This window comes from Oryctolagus cuniculus, chromosome 9 (genome assembly GCF_051225735.1).
Source record: "Oryctolagus cuniculus isolate XC-2025 breed Fujian yellow rabbit chromosome 9, ASM5122573v1, whole genome shotgun sequence".
In the NCBI taxonomy this organism is placed as follows: Eukaryota; Metazoa; Chordata; class Mammalia; order Lagomorpha; family Leporidae; genus Oryctolagus; species Oryctolagus cuniculus.
Window position 1 is genome coordinate 35,195,628 of NC_142875.1, and position 19,639 is coordinate 35,215,266.

Here is a 19,639-nt window from a genome sequence, read left to right on the forward strand (position 1 = left end):
GGCCGAGTTACTGAGCATGTGCGAAGCGTGGCGCATGCTCAGTGCGGCCGGCAGCTTCCCACTGCGGGTAGCCCCGGCGGTGGCAGCGGTGGTGGCGGCGGCAGCGGCGGCACCGCCTCCTCCTCACACTCCCCGGGTGGCGGGGTTAGATGAGCGGCCCCAGTAGCGGCGAGGGCGGCGCGGGGGGGAGGAGGAGGAGAAGGAGAAGGAGGAGAAGGTCGCTGTCTTTGTAGTCTCCCCGCTGTGGGAGCCAGAGGCCGCCACCGGAGCCGACGTCGTTGGAAAAGGGCTGTGTGTGTGCGCGCGCGTGTCTGCCCGCCCGGCCCGCGGGGACGAGGCGGCGGCGGCGGCGAAGATGATGATGTGCGCAGCGACTGCTTCCCCCGCCGCCGCCTCCTCGGGGCCCGGAGGGGACGGATTCTTCGCAGCCGCCACCTTCTCTTCCTCCCCGGCACCGGGAGCGCTGTTCATGCCGGTTCCCGATGGCTCCGTGGCTGCCGCGGGGCTGGGGCTGGGGCTGCCCGCCGCGGACACCCGGGGTCAGTACCAGCTGCTGCTGTCAGGTCGCGCCCTGGCCGACCGCTACCGGAGGATTTACACCGCCGCGCTCAGTGACAGGGACCAGGGGGGCAGCAGCTCCGGACACCCGGCCTCCAGGTGAGTCTCCAAGGGTGCCGTCCTTGCGCCGCGCGCCTCGTGTGCGCCTGTGTGTGTGTGTGTGTGTGTGTGTGTTCACGTCTGCGTTTCTCGAGCTTTCATTGATGCGAGGCCCCAGAAACGTTTCCCAGGATCTCGGGAGGGTGCGGTGGCTGCAGTTTCTGCTCTCGAGTGTGTGTCTGCCCATGTGGGGGGTTATTGAGGGCGGCAGTCGCGTGTGATGCTGGACACGATGATTGTGCTGGGTCGGTCCTGACACGTGTGTGTATTGTTGAGGAAGGAGGAGGCATGGTCGAGGACACTAGGGTAATACCCGAAGAGAAGTGGTGAAGGAAGTGGCGTTCGCAGTGTCTCTGCCGCAATGTTATTTGCACGCCGCACCCCCCCCCCCGCATGCCATTGCTCCCTCCCTTTTCTAGCCAGACCTCCGCCCCCCCTTTAAAGATATCTGCCATTCATTAAGGAGGACACTGATATAGATGAAGAAGAACGTCTTTTTTACAGAATGAATTCGTGATAATCAGGCAGGAGGCTAGGCACGAGGTTTCCTTTTCAAAGATTTATGAATAAGAGATGCAAATGGAGATTTCTGTGGGTGTGAAGGGAGCCTGACGGAGGGTTTTAGATCTGCTCTCTGGGCCTTTGGGTCTTCTGGAAATGTGGTCGCAGCTGCTCCTGTGTTCTGCTGTCCCATCGGCCATTTCTCTTCATCTTCTGTTCTGTTTCCTCTATTACTTGCAGGCTTCAGAGGGCAGGGGATTTTGTAGGGAAACAGGGAACACCGGAGAACTTCAAAATATGACGGCTGGTGTAGTGTTCAGCTGCCACCGGCTCGAAATTTGGAGAAGCTCCTGGATCTCTTCCATTTGGGCTGGCTGCACCTTCAGTTTCCTTGATGTGGATGTTAAATCACTTTCGTTTTCTTTTTCTCAAAACGTGGGTGCCTTTTTTGCTGAGGGCTCTGCTATTGTTTTCTTCTCCTTGCCTTAACATGCCACAGACCCTGAGGGATGGTGACTGACTTGCTTCACCAGCTTTGATGGTGGTTCTGGGGAGTTGGCTTCAGCCCTTCTCACGGAGCTTCTTGCACTGCGTGAGGAGAGCATAGTAGAATTTTGTCGAATGAGTTGAAGGGTTTACTGTGTTTATTGAATGTGCAGGTTATTAGGCAGTAACCAGGTGTCCTGTTCTTCTGTTATGCAAGGGGCTAGGCTGTAAATCGGATATTCGTAGTCTGTCACTATGTCTTGTGACTTATTCACTGAGGAGAGTTGTAAAGATGGAGGTTTGTTCACACTTTTTCTGGGTAAACCAGTCTTGGCAGTTCTGTGATTGTCTACTGGATTAGGCATGTGAGTGGCTCTGTCATATGGACAGAAACGTATATAAACAACGCCCTTTGCTCTTTAACATGAAGGCCCTGTGGCACAAGTTTGTTTCATGCTAGTGTTTTTGAAAATAGCACAGAACCACATTATACAGCTTTTTCCTGATAATTGGGTGTGATTTTGAGCTATGAGTCTCTGAATTATGGCTCTGTAGCTGTATTTGTGCAGGCCTCCTCAGGGACTTTAAATTTCTTTTGTGTGTGGTTCCCAGACTTATGCAATAATTTGTGACTACTTATTCCTTTTTTAACTTTCAACTACTATACTTGTATAATAATACGATTTTATATCTGTAGAACTGTATTCACTTTTAAGCAGAACTAATGTACATTAATCATATACCCAAAACTTATGAATGATTTTAGTCTTTGGTCCATTTTGTACAAACTGTCAATGACAACGTATAAAGAAGTAGTTCAAGTTTTTCCAGAAATACCCAAGGAAACCAGCCTTATGTTGCATGATTTTGCTTGCTGCTGCTTGTTCATAACATTGTTTATTACAGTTCATTTTGTTTTCTAATATTTAGCCTGCAGATCCTCATTTTTGAGGATTTGATTAAGAGTGCAGTCACGTATCTTGTTAAAAATGATGGGGAAAGTACATCTGGGATTTACGATGTGAATGTTTAAGGGTGCTGGTGGACAACATTAGAGAAGTTGAGATCATTCAGACAGAATGGAGCAAGAATAGAGAATGAAACTGGTGAGCATCATGTTTTAAAAATGTGAGAGAAAAGCAACAATGAAGGAAAATGAAACAAGAGGTCAGAAAATTAAGAAGAGAAGAAAGTGAGAAGAGTTTTCAGGTCACTGAGAACTTCTGAGGAAGTGGTCATAGAAGAGGAATGTGATGAAGAGTGAATGGAGAGGGGTTAGGGTCACTTGGGGGGCTTCAGATTTGAAGAAAGAGTATCAAGTATGGGAGGGTAGGTGGGTTACACGTATGTGGGAGTGTAATTACAAACCAAGAGAGTAAAGGAGTGAGGAGGCGGTGTTTGGTAGGGAAAAGTCAAAGGACAGGTGGAGACATTAGCCACTGAGAAAAGTTAGGGGCTGGTTTTCCTTTAATATAAAGAAAATGAGATAAGTGTTTGTAAATATAGACTGTTGGTTTACTGACCGAGGAACTGTGTACTATTCATTTTGGTAATCCTAATGTCTAGCATGATTTTTGACATTCATTCTGTAATTGTCAGGTGCCTGCTATGTGTCAGGCACCGTTGCAGGTGCTGACAATATGGCAGTGAGCAAGACAGACAAAGTTTTTGCTGTTTTGGAACTTTCACTCTAGTGGGAGAAATAGGCAATTGATAGTTTTATTTTATTCTTCCTCTTATTATTTTTAAAAAATATTTATTTGTTTATTTGAAAGTTGAGCTACAGAGAAAGAGGTCGAGATCTTCTATCCACTGTTTTACTCCCCAGATGGCCACAATGGCCAGGGCTGAGTCAGGCCAAAGCAGAAGCCAAGAGCTTCAGCTGGGTCTGGATTCAGGGGCCTGTACCCTTGGGCCATTTTTTGCTGCTTTTTTCAGGCCATTAACAGGGAGCTGTAATTGAAGTAGAGCAGCCAGGACACTAACCCCATATGGGATGCTGGTGTTGCAGGCAACAGCTTTACCTGCTATGCCATGATTCCGGCCCCTATTATTATTTTTCTAAAAGTTATTTATTTAGAGAGAGAGAGAATCATTCCCATCCACTGATTCATTCCCCAAGTGCTCACAATGGCTGGATGGCTGGAACTGGACCAGGGTGAAACAAGCAGCAGGAAACTCATTCCAAGTCTCCCACATGAGTGGCAGGAACTCAGATCACTTGGGGCAGCAGTGCTGGCCTCTGAGAGTCTGCATTAGCTGGAAGCTGGAGTAAGATCCAGAGATAGAACTGGGTATTAAATCCAGGTACTGCAAGATGGGATGCAGATGTGTTAACTACTAGGCTGAGTGCTTGTCCTTGCAACTGATAATTTTTGTTAATGATAAAAAGCTCTGAAGGAAATAAAACTGATTTCATATGCTAGAGTGACGTATAGTGGGGCTGTTTTATTTTAGTTATTGTTGTCAGGAAAGGTCTCTTTGGGAGTTGGCATTTAAGTTGAAACAATGAGGAGGAGAGTGATTTGTGGGAAGAATGTTTTGGGAATTGTGAAGGTCCTGTGTTGGGAACAAACTTCTTGTATTCAAGGAATAAAACCGTGGCAAGTGAATTCCAGTCAATGTTGAATGGATTAAATACTGTAGATTATGCTGTAGGTGTAGGGTTGAGAAACAATTCAATCCTAGTGGAATCAGTGACTTTGTCACTGAACAAAGTGGCTAAGAGCTTAGACTCGGAATCTAGACTAGTTTTAAATACTGGCTCTGTCATGTGTTAGCTGTGTGACCTTGAGGACATTATGTAACTTCTATGCCTCAGTTTTTTAATATGTAGAGGGGGGATAATAATAATGTGGATTGTTTTGTAAAGTAAATGAAGCAATATATGTAAGATTCTTCACACAGTATATTATTATTATTTTTGGCTGAAAGAGAAGGCTTTGGGGACTTGAATAAAGTGCAAGAATCATGTGTATGTCTTTTTCTTGGTCTCAGTGACTGTTCAGTGTGAGCGTAACTTTAATTCAGTAACTGCATAGAGAATGCAGTTTTTGAATGAATGAGAGTCATCAAAATTGGAACATTCTCATGGGACAAGGAGTTGGACAGGAAATGAATAAGGAATATTTGAAAAGTTCTGAATCTGAATGACAGTCTAGTCTTGCACTTGGTAGCAGTGGCAGAGGCAGACTGTCTTTTTCCATCTGTGTTAAATTGAGCAAGTTAATGGGTTTTCTTTGTTTCTTTACTGGTAATCATACATGGTTACTGGATGGACATTGTGTCTGCACATGGTAAAAGCCCATTAAATGTTTTCTGTTGTCATTCTTAAAATCACATTGAAAATTTTCATCAGAGTGGCATTATAAATTTTCCACTCAGGACTTCTGATTGAGTTGTTCAGGATTAACATGTGACTGGAAGTCAAAAAAAAAAAAAAAAATGAAACTGGTGACAATGATTGGCTATATGGTCAAAAGAAAAGTGATGCCAGGAGGGAACTGATAGACTGGGAGATACAGAGGAGTCAGGGTATCTGGGTCGGGAAATGGTAGGAGAACAATGTGAATGGAAACAGTACAGGAGATTGTTAACAAAATGGGCAGTTGCTTTTCTTTTCTAAGCTAAACCCACCTATTTTTTAATTTAAACCCATTGAATTCTTTAAGTTGATATCTTTTCTTGTTATAAATGGTACTTGTTTCCATTCTGCAGGTGCATGGGATCTTGGCTATTAGTGGTTAAGTCGATAATCAACCCCACAAATGTTTTGGGGCTATTGGCACTAATGTTTGAGCCTAAAATGATTTGTAAGATGCAAATCCTAGACTTGAGTTTATTATCTGTCTGTGGCTGAAAGATACAGTTACTTAGGAACGTGTTAACTAAAGTGACTCAGAAATCTTAACTTATAGGATAGCATTCTGCATCTGCTCAAATGCATGAGCAGAGCTGAGAAAGCACAGTTTGTGTGTAGGTAGAGGTGAGAATTCCTTTAGGGCAGGTGTCATGAAGAGCTTTGAGATTCCATTCTGAAAGTGGAGGCTTTGCCCAACGGGTAGGGCATCTTGAAGAGAAAGGTAAGAATTAGATTTTGTTTAGGAGACACTGATCAGCCCTGATGGTTTTGAGTTAGGAATTATGTGGGATTGAGTCATTATATGTATATCTTTATTTGCAGATAGGTAGTAATTTTCTTCATCTAGTTGTTAACATATGTCGCATCCCATAAAACATATAAACACATGTTAAGGAAATACTATTCTCTTGGCATACTGGTAGGTACAAATGTGAAATGAATTAGTCTCCAAGATCAAGAGAAGAGTTTGTTTCTCAGCTTAAAAGGGAACAAAATGTTAATTTAAAAATTATTCATATTTTAAAATATTTGCTTAAAAAATCGACAGAATAGCCTCATTTTTTTTTCCTGAAAAAACAGACTAAACATGTAAGTTTTTGTGGGAAGAGGTTACATGCAATACAATTTATTCTCTAGTTTGCATTTGAAGAGTCCTGAAACTTACCATAAGCAACTATGGAGCATTTCTGTCACTTCAGGAAGTTTCTTCAGGTCCTCCAATTCCTAGACCCTGGTTACAGATACTGATCACTAATGTTTTACCTTATCTACACTGTCACATAAATCTAACTCCTTAGGGCAGGGTCCTGGGTATCATTGATCTCTTCTGTCTTCTGCTCTGTATTTCTTGTAACTGGAAGTTAGACCTTCAGGCTTCTTTCAGGATGTTTTTAGACATTTTATTTTAGCAAGGATATTTTGTATATTGTGCTGAGTACTGCATATTGCCTCCCATCCAGAGGTTGTTAGTTTATCTCACTGTTTAAGGTGCTGGGTGTGATTGCTTGTGTAGGATGGTACCCTCTAGCTCTGTTCTCTCCATGTATATGCTCTTTCCATTTGCAGGCACACTGTGAATTTCATTCACCTAATGGTTTTGGCATCCTTTGATAATCCTTGTCAGAGGCAATAATTTCAATAAGGGTTTCAAAATAATGACTTTAAAAAATTCTATTATTCCTCCTATATTAGCTGATGCTCTTCTGCAAAGAGGAATTTTCCCTGTGAACTAGTGATGAACTGTAGTTCTTCCTAAGAAAATAGGACATATGTTTACTTCCCATCTCCCATCCACCACCATTAGTCTGGTTGGTATGACAGTCCTCTGGTGGTGTGGCTGGTGCTATGGTTAGCCACCCATGTCCCCCATTTAGATACATGATCTGTTAGCCATTGGGAATATTGACAGCTAAAACTGATTGCAGCTAAGTGCCTCTCCAGGCATTGCCCCAAGCAAGCAGAAATGCTTCCTGCAAAGTCATGCCTCTTCCTGGGAAGCCTGTGTCCGAAGTTTATTCTGTGTAAAAGCATAAATGCCTGGCACTTTTGCCTTAAGGTAGGACAGCTTTGAAGGTCTATCCCAACTCCCCAGGGGATTGACTGAGTCTGTCCTGAAATACATTGCTGTTCTGTCCCTTCCTGTGCTTGGTCGCACCTCACTCCCCAACAGTTGTTGATTCAAGGGACACTATCCAATGAACTATTGATGTGCAAGTCTCCATTTCAGGGTCTGTTTCCTAGAGAATCCTACTTGGGACAGTTGGTGCCAGGTGTGGTCTGAGGAATTAGAGTTTAATTTGAAATGAGATTTTTGGATTCAGATTATTTACTGAATGGCAATGAAAGCTCCATTCCCGTGGAAGATGGAACACGATATTGATAACCCATAGCATACATGGTAGCTGCGCAACTGTTAAAACTTTCACAGGTATGGCGCCGGTGCCGAGGCTCACTTGGTTAATCCTCTGCCTGTGGCGCAGGCATTCCATATGGGCACCGGGTTCTAGTCCTGGTTGCTTCTCTTCCAGTCCAGCTCTCTGCTGTTGCCCGGGAAGGCAGTGGAGGATGGCCCTAGTGCTTGGGCCCCTGCACCCACATGGGAGACCAGGAACAAGCACTTGGCTCCTGACTTCTGATCGGCACAGCGCGCTGGTGGTAGCGGCCATTTTGGGGGTGAACCAACAGAAGGAAAACCTTTCTCTCTGTTTCTCTCTCTCACTGTCTAACTCTGCCTTTCAAATAATAATAATAAAAAAAAAACTTTCACAGGTGGTGGATTGGGATGAAGTTCCTGTGGAAGCGACTGCTCTGATGGGTACAACATCTTAGGTTTTGAGAAGTCCAGGGAAATTATTGACAGGGCAGTGTAATCAGATGGCTGTTGGTAAGTAATATTGATAGACTGGACAAAGATCGTGGAAGGCTGGAGATAATTGAGGACAAAATGTGAAAGGAAATTTCTTCAGCAGTGTGTAAAGAAACGTCTGCAGCTGGAGGAAAGAAACTAAGGATTAATTAAGCTCAAGACAGGACAGCAGAGCACCAGGATGGCTTGGATTCTCAGCAAGGTTGCTATGCCACTGTCAGTGCTTCAGTTGGGAAGAAATGGGACTGTTGCCCTTCAGATGGGACAACTGAGTTGTTGCCCTTGAAAACCTTGAAACCTCAACTGTCCCTCACCCCTCTGTGCCAGTAGAAATGGCCTGATTTTCTAGGTTAAAAAGTAGCTGCTTGAAGGCTATGCAGATCATTCTGCTCCTCCTATTCGCATTCAGTACCTTTAGCACCTAGGGTTCAGTCTTAGTAGAATCTACTGGGAGGTGCTGGACCCACCCAGTACAAATACACAGAGGTGCACACAACCCACCTGGTGGTTCCCAAATTCTGCACCAAGGCAACTGAAAACACCTCAGCAGACACAAAGGAATACTAGGGATATTTCCAAGGAGGCACAGGAGTGTCTGTTGCAGATTATTAGCATGAGTTAAATTTTAGTCTTGACATTAGATTATGCTACATTCCTTTTGATATGTCTTATTTTTTACAAAGTTGGATTTTTGGTAGTTGGCTATGGTATAACTCAAATACCACACAAAAATCAATGTGGAACAGGAAGAAAAGGTGACATATTCACTTTCATTTCAACTTTGAGAAGTTGTACAGTACCCACATGTCCTATTATTAAGCAACTGTAGTTATTTAAGAGTGAAAAACAAATATTTTTCTTCCAGTATTTGCATATTATTATGGTTAGTGGCCACCAACTTGCTAGCACATAAATTCTCATTAATTATTGAACTAACTGCTCAGTAAATAAACACTACTGTTAGATGTTTCTTTTTACCTATGAGTGCTGTGGAGAAATTACTGATGAGGACTCTGGGCCCAGCCAAGGGGTTCCATTGATCTAAGCTCATCTAGTGACTATTACTGCTAGATGTACTGGCTGACAGCAGCTGAGACCAACTGGACCCTAAGCCCTAGAAAGAAATGTGATTCATTTTGGCTGGACTTTGTTCTTATTTATTTTTTAAAAAATTTAACTAGCATAAAATAATTATACATATTTACATGGAACAGAGCAATAATCAGATCCTTGTATATACACGATTGACATTTCCATATCCTTAAACACTTACCATTTCTTTGTTGGGAACTTTAGAACTCTCTTCTGGATCTTTGTAAAATAAATGGTAAATTGTTATAAACTGTAGCCACCCTACTGTGTGGTAGAATAGTAGAATTTAATCCTAACAGACTGTATTTTGCTGCCCATTATTCAATGGCTATTCCCCCCATCTGCATCCTTCCTAGCCACTGTTGATCACTATTCTATTTTCTACTTCTGTGAAATCAACTTTTTTAGCTTCCGTGTATGAATCCATTGGTATTTTTGACTGTATTTGATATATATTCTGGGCATGAGCTTGCCTTTCCAGCTTGCAGGGTGTGGCCGACACCACTATTTGTGGGTTGATAGAGTATTTGTTTCTCCAACACAGCAGTTGTTTCAGACTAAGACACTCTCTTTTTAGCAAAGGAGGTTCCATGGCATCCCTTTGTCCTATTATGCACCACACCATCCAGAAGCTGCTGACCTGACAGTAGTAAAACAATGTATTTTGATGGTACAACAATGTTGATATGCTGAACATGATACCCTGTGAGAATAAGGTGCTGTCCTCCAGTTATCCCAGTAAGAATACCTGAAGGTAGAAGATTAGCTCCACTTAGCATCACTCTCAGTGATCCATCTGGGGAATATATGCTTCTGAACACTAGCAGTTAAAAAATCTGAGTTCTCAGAAGAGAAACATTTCCAACAGAAGATATGGCAAGAATCCTGTTATACTTTAAGCTACAGCTGTCAGTGGGACTTGGGGCTCTTTTTTTTTTTTAAAGATTTTATTTGTCGCTCCCCCTCTTCGTGGAGGAACGACACAGGACCCTGCGCTGTTCTTTCGTCTGCTCGGCCCTCCCCGGGTTGGCTGCTGGTTCTTCCCGGGTTGGCTACTATCCCTTCCACCTCCGTGGAAGGGCAGTTCCCCCTGGCCGCATTCCCCACTTCCGCAGGGGAGCGGCACACCGCCGGCCGGCTTTCTCGGGGGCTGCACGGGTTCCCTTAGATGTTCCCCATAGATGTTCCTGGTGCATGCCGTCTCTCTCCTCCTTTATAGTCCTCCTCCGCCAATCCCAACTCGGCTGCCCACACGCCGAGTACGCTGCTCTCCTCCAATCAGGAGCAAGTCCTACAGTTTATTAGTTGAACTGGAGGCAGCTGTGCGGAAGCTGTTTACTTCTCTCCCAGCGCCATATTGTGGGAGAGCAGATGCATAGAATAAGTCTTAATTCGAGTAACCTAGTCTAGTCCGGATTGCTCCCCACAGATCCCCCTTTCTTTTTATTTTTTAGCGTTGATACGCGCCTGTCTTCGGTGTCCCGCGGCACACACTCTGCTCTACTTGCTAGAGTTGCCACAGGCTCTTACAAGTCCTATCCATCAGGCAAACCGAATCCGGGTCCTCTCTTCGCCATGTTGTGAGGAGGTTTTTAGGCGCTGATGTGTGCCTGTGTTCGGTGCCCTGCAGCGCATGCTCTGGTCGAGCCTGCAGGGGCTTACAAAACCTATCAGGCAAACCGAATCCAAGCCTTCTCATTGCCGTATTGTGGGGGAGACTTATTAGTATTGGTTTGTGCCTATCTTCGGTGACCTGCAGCTCATACTCTGGTCGAGCTGCTTGCTGGCGCTTACCGCTTTAAATCAGGCAGACCGAATCCAAGCTTAATATTGTTGTATTGTGGGGAAGCCTTACTGATGTTAATTCGTGCCTGTCTTCGGTGACCTGCGGCGCATAAGCTGCTAGCTGCCCGCAGGTGCTCATCGCCTCACTTGATTAGGCAGACCGAATCCAAGCCTTCTAATTGGCATGTTGAGGGGAGGCCTTATTTTTCTCTATTTCTCTATCTCCGGGCATTCCTACCTCTCCCATTTCACTTCTATCTTCCAGCATTCCCATTTCTCTTTTACTTCACTTCCAAACTTCTGTTTCTCTTATCCCTACGGCTTTCCGGCACCTCGCCCCGCCGGCGGGTTCCCGGCTCTGCGCTGCTTCAGCCCGCGCGCCTCTCTCATCTGCGCAGCTTCCCGGCTTTGCGCGGCTCGGCTTCGCGCGCTCCGCGGTCTCCACGCTTAACCCTTTCGCGTCTGAACCACGGCCTACGCCAGCCCCGTTCCCTATCTACTCACGCCCCGTGCTCTCTGCACGCGGCGGCTTCCGCGAGTAACACAGCGTAGCTCACGTGTCCGCCACTAGCATTCAATCTAAGTTCCCCGGGCTAGCCTGGCGAATTCAACCCAGCGTACGTCTCCGCCCCACGATTTGGCTTCCCGTCCTTTGCTCCCCGGGCTAATCAGACGGATCCCAATCTGGCTTGCGTCTCAGCTTCTGGTTTCAACTTTTCGCCCCCTATTCCCGGGCTAACTTGAGAACCCCAAAGTGGCTTCCGTTTCCGCCTCGGCCTGCCCCCCGCGGCTTCAATTTCCCTAACATTTTTCTCTACCCGGTATGTTTCCCCAAGCTTTCCTCCAACAATACTCCTCCCTCATTTCTCCTGGCCTCTCCCCACAGTCTGCATCCGAGTCTGTTTGTTCTAGCTTTCACTTTCGCTTTCGACCTTAGAGATTTCTCCCAGCTTCCCCCCGTAGTCCGTATCCGAATCTATGCCTAGGCTTTCAATAGCTTCTTCCGGCTCCTTTTTCGTCCGGCTTTTCCCTAGGCTGTTTGCTAGTCTCTCTCTCCGATATTTTCCCAATTCTTCCCGTTTCTTCCCGTTTCTTCCCTCCTAAGTTTGCTATCCGTCCTAAGTTTCCTATCCGAGTCAGGTTTCCTATCCGAGCTAGGTTTCCTATCCAAGTCAGGTTTCCTATCCGAGCTAGGTTTCCTATCCGAGTCACGGCACCACTATGTCGCTCCCCCTCTTCGTGGAGGAACGACACAGGACCCTGCGCTGTTCTTTCGTCTGCTCGGCCCTCCCCGGGTTTGCTGCTGGTTCTTCCCGGGTTGGCTACTATCCCTTCCACCTCCGTGGAAGGGCAGTTCCCCCTGGCCGCATTCCCCACTTCCGCAGGGGAGCGGCACACCGCCGGCCGGCTTTCTCGGGGGCTGCACGGGTTCCCTTAGATGTTCCCCATAGATGTTCCTGGTGCATGCCGTCTCTCTCCTCCTTTATAGTCCTCCTCCGCCAATCCCAACTCGGCTGCCCACACGCCGAGTACGCTGCTCTCCTCCAATCAGGAGCAAGTCCTACAGTTTATTAGTTGAACTGGAGGCAGCTGTGCGGAAGCTGTTTACTTCTCTCCCAGCGCCATATTGTGGGAGAGCAGATGCATAGAATAAGTCTTAATTCGAGTAACCTAGTCTAGTCCGGATTGCTCCCCACATTATTTATTTATTTGACAGGTAGAATTACATACAGTGAAAGAGAGAGACAGAGAGAAAGGTCTTCCTTCTGCTGGTTCACTCCCCAAGTGGCCACAATGGCCGGAGCTGTGCCGATCCGAAGCCAGAAGCCAGAAGCCAGATGCTTGTTCCTGGTCTTCCATGCGGGTACAGGGCCCCAAGGACTTGGGCCATCTTCTACTGCTTTCCCAGGCCACAGCAGAGAGCTGGACTGGAAGAGGAGCAACCGGGACTAGAACTGGCGCCCATATGGGATGCTGGCGCTGCAGGCAGAGGATTAACCTAATGCGCCATGGCACCAGTTGCAGCTCCTTTTATAAAGAAAACAGTCATGGTTTGTATAGGGTTTCTGTTAAAAAAAATTCTTGATTTGGACATGGCTGATGTACCATTCATCTGGAGGAGGTAGGGATGCTCTTATACATTGGAGCAGGAAGTTGACACACAGTGATCTGGATTTCTCTTGGTATTTCCTTGTCCATTGTTGATGGTGAATGAACATGAGAAAGGCCTAATGACCGCCTCATGAGGTCAGCCACTGGACCAGCAGAAATGCTAATCTAAGGTGGAGGGAATCTAGAATGCCTAGTGCAGATGGGATTGTCAGTGTCAGGTTGGGCCTTGAAATCACTGTTAATGGGGGGAGGGGTTGGCCATAGTTTGACCCATTTCGTTCCTCAGGATAGTTTCTCTGGGAAATGACACATTAGAATTCTGGAAGACCTTTTCACAGAATGTATTTGAAGCAGTGAATCCTAGGTAGTCTATAGTGAGTGCTGTTGGATAGAACCCAGATCAGCTGTCAGCGCAGGGTCTCATTCTGCCCAGCTGCTGGAATTGTTGGTTGACTGAAGAGTCTTCCCTGACCTTCTCCGGGAGCTGCCCTGCCCTAGGTGATGTGCCATTCTTAGGGACAGCCTGCTTGCACTGGCACATGGAGGCATTTTATGGTTTTTAGTGGAACTGTAATTATTATTTTTTAGTTCAATACTAGTATGTAGATATACAATTGTTCTTGTATATTTACCTTGTCTCTGTATTCTTGCTAAGCTCACCTATTAATTTTAATAGTTTTGTGGATTCTCTAGGATGTTCTGTATAACTTATTATATTTTGTTTGTGATCTCTAGTCCCTTATTGCTTGGCCCCTGCTTTATTCTAGTTAGAAGAGCTACATCCTTATTGCCAATCTCAGAGGGAAACAATTACAAATTAGTGTTTTAGTCTTTCATCATTAAGTATGATGTTAGCTGTGGTGTTTTGAAGGCCTTTATCAATTTGAGTAAGTTCCCTACTATTGCTTTGTTGATAGTTGTAATCCTAAATGTGTATTGAATTTTGTCAAATACTTTTCTGTACCTATTGAAATGATAATATATTAAGAGAATAAGAGGAAAATTCCATTATGTCAATTCATTTTTGAATGTTAAATCTTGCATTCTTGGGATAAAAGCTTCTTGAATATATTGGTAGGTTTTGATTTACTATTATTTTTTTTTTTGGGCCGGCGCCGCGGCTCAGTAGGCTAATCCTCTGCCTTGCGGTGCCGGCACACCGGGTTCTAGTCCCGGTCGGGGCGCTGGATTCTGTCCCGGTTGCCCCTCTTCCAGGCCAGCTCTCTGCTGTGGCCAGGGAGTGCAGTGGAGGATGGCCCAAGTGCTTGGGCCCTGCACCCCATGGGAGACCAGGATAAGTACCTGGCTCCTGCCTTCGGATCAGCGCGGTGCGCTGGCCGCAGTGCGCCGGCCGCGTTGGCCATTGGAGGGTGAACCAACGGCAAAGGAAGACCTTTCTCTCTCTCTCTCTCTCTCTCTCACTGTCCACTCTGTCAAAAAATTAAAAAAAAAATTTTTTTAAATAAAAAGATTTTTTTTTGGTTCTTGTTTATGAGGGAGATTTTAGTGTTATAGTTATCTTCATCACATGAACTGAATTGGTTAGTAATTTGTAATCCCTTCTCCTGGGTTTTTAAAAATTTTGTCTAGGATTGGTGTGATTGCTGCTTTTTTTTTTTTTAATTTAAAAATTTTTATCTATTTATTTGAAAGTCAGAGTTACAGAGAGAGAGGAGAGGCAGAGAAAGAGAGGTCTTCCATCTGATGGTTCACTCCCCACTTGGCCGCAATGGCCAGAGCTTGCACCTATCTGAAGCCAGGAGCTTCTTCTGGGTCTCCCATGCGGGTACAGGGGCCCAAGGACTTGGGCCATCATCTTCTGCTTTCCCAAGCCTTAGCAGAGAGCTGGATCAGAAGTGGAGCAGCCAGGACTAGAACTGGTGCCCATATGGGATGCCAGTGCTTCAGGCCAAGGCGTTAACCCACTGCGCCACAGCAATGGCCTCAAGTGTGATTGCTTCTCAAAGGTTTGATAGAATTTACCAGGGGGCACCATTTGGTCTTGAAATTTTCATTTGGGGAAACTTTTGACAAATTCATTTGCTTTAATAGATACGGGATATTCAGACTCTGTTATCTCTCATGCCAATTTTGTTACCTTTTTTTTTTTTTTTTTTGGAAATTTGTCCATTCACCTAAATTGTTGAAATTTTTGGCATAAAGTTACCATACTGTTCTTTTGTTATCCTTTAAAGTCTGTGGAATCTATGGTTATAATTCCCTTTTGTTTTAAACAATAGAATTTTTCTAGAGCATTTTTAGATTCCTGCTGAATTTGAGAGGAAGGTTAAGGCCTTCCTGTAGACAGTTTGCCTCCTTGCATGTGTAGCGTTTCAAGGATTTTTCTATTCATTTTCATCCTCTTGCCTCTTACCTCCACGAAAAGATATTACAGAACCTCAGATGGTTGGAAACCTACAGTGTGTAGCCATTTCAGATTGGAGTCTTTCACTTAGTAATATGCATTTAAGATTGCTTCATAATTTTGTGGCTTTATAGCTCATATCTTTTTAGTGTTGAAGAATAGTCCATTGTCTGGATATATCAGAATTTATTCACCTACTGAGAGGCATGTTGGTTGCTTCTAAGTTTGGTGATTATGATGAAAGCTGCTGTAATTATCCAAAAGTAGGTTTTTGAGTGGACAGAGCTTTACAGCTCCTTTGAATGAATGTCACAAAGTGTGTTTACTGCATCATATGGTAACTGCCTATACATTCTGCATTCCTATTAGCAGTGAATGAGAGTCCTTGTTGCTCTATATTTTACCAGCATTTGGTGTTGGCATTTCTGGTTGTTGATCATTTTGTTCAGTGTCGCTCCCCGTCTTCGTGGAGGAACGACACAGGACCCTGCGCTGTTCTTTCGTCTGCTCGGCCCTCCCCGGGTTGGCTGCTGGTTCTTCCCGGGTTGGCTACTGTCCCTTCCACCTCCGTGGAAGGGCAGTTCCCCCTGGCCGCTTTCCCCACTTCCGCAGGGGAGCGGCACACCGCCGGCCGGCTCTTCTTGGGGGCTGCACAGATGTTCCCCTTAGATGTTCCCCTTAGATGTTCCTGGTGCATGCCGTCTCTCTCCTCCTTTATAGTCCTCCTCTGCCAATCCCAACTCGGCTGCCCACACGCCGAGTACGCTGCTCTCCTCCAATCAGGAGCAAGTCCTACAGTTTATTGGTTGAACTGGAGGCAGCTGTGCAGAAGCTGTTTACTTCTCTCCCAGCGCCATATTGTGGGAGAGCAGATGCATAGAATAAGTCTTAATTCCAGTAACTTAGTCCAGTCCGAACTGCTCCCCACAGTTCAGTATGTAGGGATATTTTGTTTTAATTTGCATTTCTCCAATGAAATAATGTGGCGTATCTTTTCATATACTTATTGGTTATCTGTATATCTTCTTTGGTGAGGTGTCTGTTAAAGTCATTGACTCATTTTTGTTTTAAATTTTTTATTTATTTGAAAGTCACAGTGATACACAGAGAGGGAGAAACAGATAGAGATCTTCTGTCTGCTGGTTTACTACCCAAATGTCCCCAGTAGCCAGAGCCAGGCCAGTTGGAAGCCAGGAGCTCCATCCTGATCCTCCACATGGGTGGCAGGGGCTCGAGCACTTGGGCCATTCTCCACTGCCTTCCCAGGTGCATTAGCAGGAATGCTGGAATGGAAGTGGAGTCACTCAGATTTGAACTGGCACTCTGACATGTGGTGTAGGCATCATAAGCGGGGACTCAACTCGCTATGCCACAACTCTGTTCTATCTTTGGCCCATTTGTAAAATAAAGTTGTTTATTGTTGAGTTTTGAGAGCTGTTGGTGTATTTTGGAAACTTTGCTTTATCAAATGTGTCTTTTACATAGATTTTCTCTTAATGTGTGCCTTGTCTTCTCATTCCCTTGGCATTATCCTTTGCAGAGCAGAAGTTTTTAATTTTAGTGAATTTCAGCTTATTAATCATTTATTTTATGGATCATGCCTTGGTATTGAACCTAAGAAATCAGTGCCATACCAATTTTATTCTGGTTTTCTCCTGTGTTATTTTCTAGGAGCTTTATAGTTTTGTCTTTCACATATAAATTGTTTTGCATTTTGAGTTAATTTTTATGAATTATAAAGTCTGTAATTTATTTGCAGATGATCATGCAGCACCATTTTTTAAAAGATTTATTTATTTATTTGAAAGAGAGAGAGAGAGAGAGAGATTCATTCCATCTACTTGTTCACTCCCCACAATGGCATTATAGGCAGTGGCTTTACCACAACATCTGCCTCAGCATCATTTGTTGAAGAGATTAATTTGTGATGCTCATTCATTGTATTTCCTATGCTCCTTTGTCAAATATCTCTTGATTATACACAGGTCTGTAGGCTCAATATTCTGTTTTGTTGATCATTTTGTCTCCTTTTTTAAACCAGTAATACATGATTGTGTTTATTGTAGCATCATAGTACATCTAGAAGTTGGGCAGTGTCAATCTTCTGACCTTGTTCTTCTTTGATATTTTGTTGGCTATTCTAGGTGTTTTACTTATCCCTGTAAATCAGAATTAATTTCTTGGAATCAACAAAATAACTTGATGGAATCTTTATTAGGATTGCATTCAATATATAGATCGAGTTGAGTAAAACAGACATATTGAAAATGTTTAGCCTTGGCCGGAGCCATGGCTCTCTTGGCTGATCCTCCACCTGCGGCGCTGGCACCCCGGATTCTAGTCCCGGTTGGGGTGCTGGATTCTGTCCTGGTTGCTCCTCTTCCAGTCCATCTTTCTGCTGTGGCCCGGAAAGGCAGTGGATGATGGCCCAAGTGCTTGGGCCCTGCACCCGCTTGGGAGACCAGGAGAAGCACCTGGCTCCTGGCTTCGGATTGGCGTGGTGCGTCGGCGGTAGCACATTTTGGGGGGTGAACCAATGGAAGGAAGACCTTTCTCTCTGTCTCTCTCTCTCTCACTGTCTGTTAAAAAAAAAAAAAAGAAAGAAAGAAAAAGAAAATGTTTAGCCTTGTTATCCATGAACATGGAATATTTCTCCAGTTGATTTTTCTTTGATTTTGTTTGTCAGAGTTATACAGTTTTCTGCATATAGACTTTGTACATGTTTTGTTAGATTTGTGTCTAAGTATTTCATTTTGGGGGTTGGTAATAAAAATAGAGTTGTGGTTTCTTTTATTTCAAGTTCCACTTCTTCATTGCTGGCATTTAAGAAAGCAGTTAACTTTTGTATATTAACATTGTATCAGGCAATGCTATGTCTCATTAGTTCTAGGAGGGTTTTTTTTTTTTTTCTTTTTGTTAATGTCTGAATTTTTTACAAAGCTGATCGTGCCATTTGCAAAGATAGTTTATTTCTTCCTTCTCAATCTGTATAGATTTCGTTTCCTTTTCTTGTTTTATTGTTAGCTGAGACTCCTAGTATTGAATAGGGAGTAATGAGAGAGCCTTGTTACTGCCCTTAATGAAAAAGCTTATAGTTTCTCACTGTTAAGCATGAGTTGTAGATTTTATGTAAAGGTTGTTTGTCAAATTAAGGCCATGGACCTTGATTCATAGTTTACTGAGAGTTTTATCATGAATAGATGTTAGATTTTTTTCAAGTGCTTTTTTCTGCATCTATTGATACAGTCTTGTGATTTGTCTTTTTTAATCTGTCCATGTGCTGTGTTACACACAAATGTTGAGCTACCTTGCATACAAAAGATAAATCCACTTGGTTGTGGTATACATTTTTTTTTTTTTTAAGATTTTATTAATTGATCTGAGAGGTAGAGTTACAGGGAGAGACAGAGGGAAAAATCTTCCATGCACTGGTTCACTCCCCAGGTGGCCACAATGGCTGGAGCTCAGCCCATCTGAAGCCAGGAGCAGGAGCTTATGACAGGTCTCCTATGTGGTGCAGGGGCCCAAGCACTTGGGCTGTCTTCCACTGCTTTCTCAGGTCAAAAGCAGGGAGCTGGATTCGAAGAGGAGCCACCAGACAGGAACCGGCACCCATGTGGGAATGCTGGCGCTGCAGGAGGAGGCTTAGGCTACTGTGTCACAGCACCAGCACTTTGGTATACACTTTTAAGAAATACATTGTTGGGGGACTGGCACTGTGGCGTAGGAGGTAAAGCTGCCGCCTGCAGTGCTGGCACCCCATATGGGCGCAGGTTCGAGTTTGGGCTGCTCCACTTAAGATCCAGCTCTCTGCTATGGCCTGGGAAAGCAGTGGATGATGGCCCAAGCCCTTGGGCCCCTGCACCAGCGTGGGAGACCCAGAAGAAGCTCCTGGCCCATGGCTTTGGGTTGGCGCAGCTCTGGCCGTTGCGGCCAGCTGGGGAGTGAACCAGCTGGGGAGTGAACCAGCGGATGAAAGACACCTCTCTCTGCCTTTCCTTCTCTCTCTGTAACTCTGACTTTCAAGTAAAATAAATAAATCTTTATATATTAAAAAAAAAAAGAAATACATTTTTGGATTTGATTTGCTTATACTTTAGGATTTTTTGTGTCTGTTTCAGAGAGATTCTGGTTTGTAGTTTTCTTTCCTTGTAACATTTTTGTTTGGCTTTGTTATTAGGGTAACACTGACTTCATAGAATAAGTTAGGAAATATTGCTTCTGCTATCCTCTGAAGGACACTATAGAGATTTGGTATAATGCCTTTCTTAAATGTTCACCAGAATTCAGCAGTAAGGAGGGGCAGTTTGGTGCAGTGAGTTAAGCTTCTGCTTGGGACGACCTCCCATGTAAGATCGCCCATTTGAGTCCCAGCTGTTCTGCTTTTGATCCAGCTCCCTGCTAATGTGCCTGG

The 19,639-nt window shown here is 44.6% G+C and overlaps 1 protein-coding gene across 28 annotated transcripts in view; it reads left to right on the plus strand.

Moving 5' to 3' along the window:
* The first annotated feature begins 4 nt into the window (after positions 1-4).
* The window catches only part of MYCBP2 (MYC binding protein 2), a 303,498-nt gene continuing 283,863 nt past the window's right edge, over positions 5-19,639 (plus strand). For 26 of the 28 annotated variants that reach the window (XM_051850575.3, XM_051850577.3, XM_051850583.3 and 23 more), the window contains exon 1: positions 5-657. In XM_051850575.3, coding sequence (XP_051706535.3) covers positions 356-657 — 302 coding nt within the window. In that variant the 5' untranslated portion in view covers positions 5-355. The remainder of the gene's footprint in view (positions 658-19,639) is intronic. The other 2 variants (XM_051850580.3, XM_089303552.1) reach the window with 2 other exon arrangements.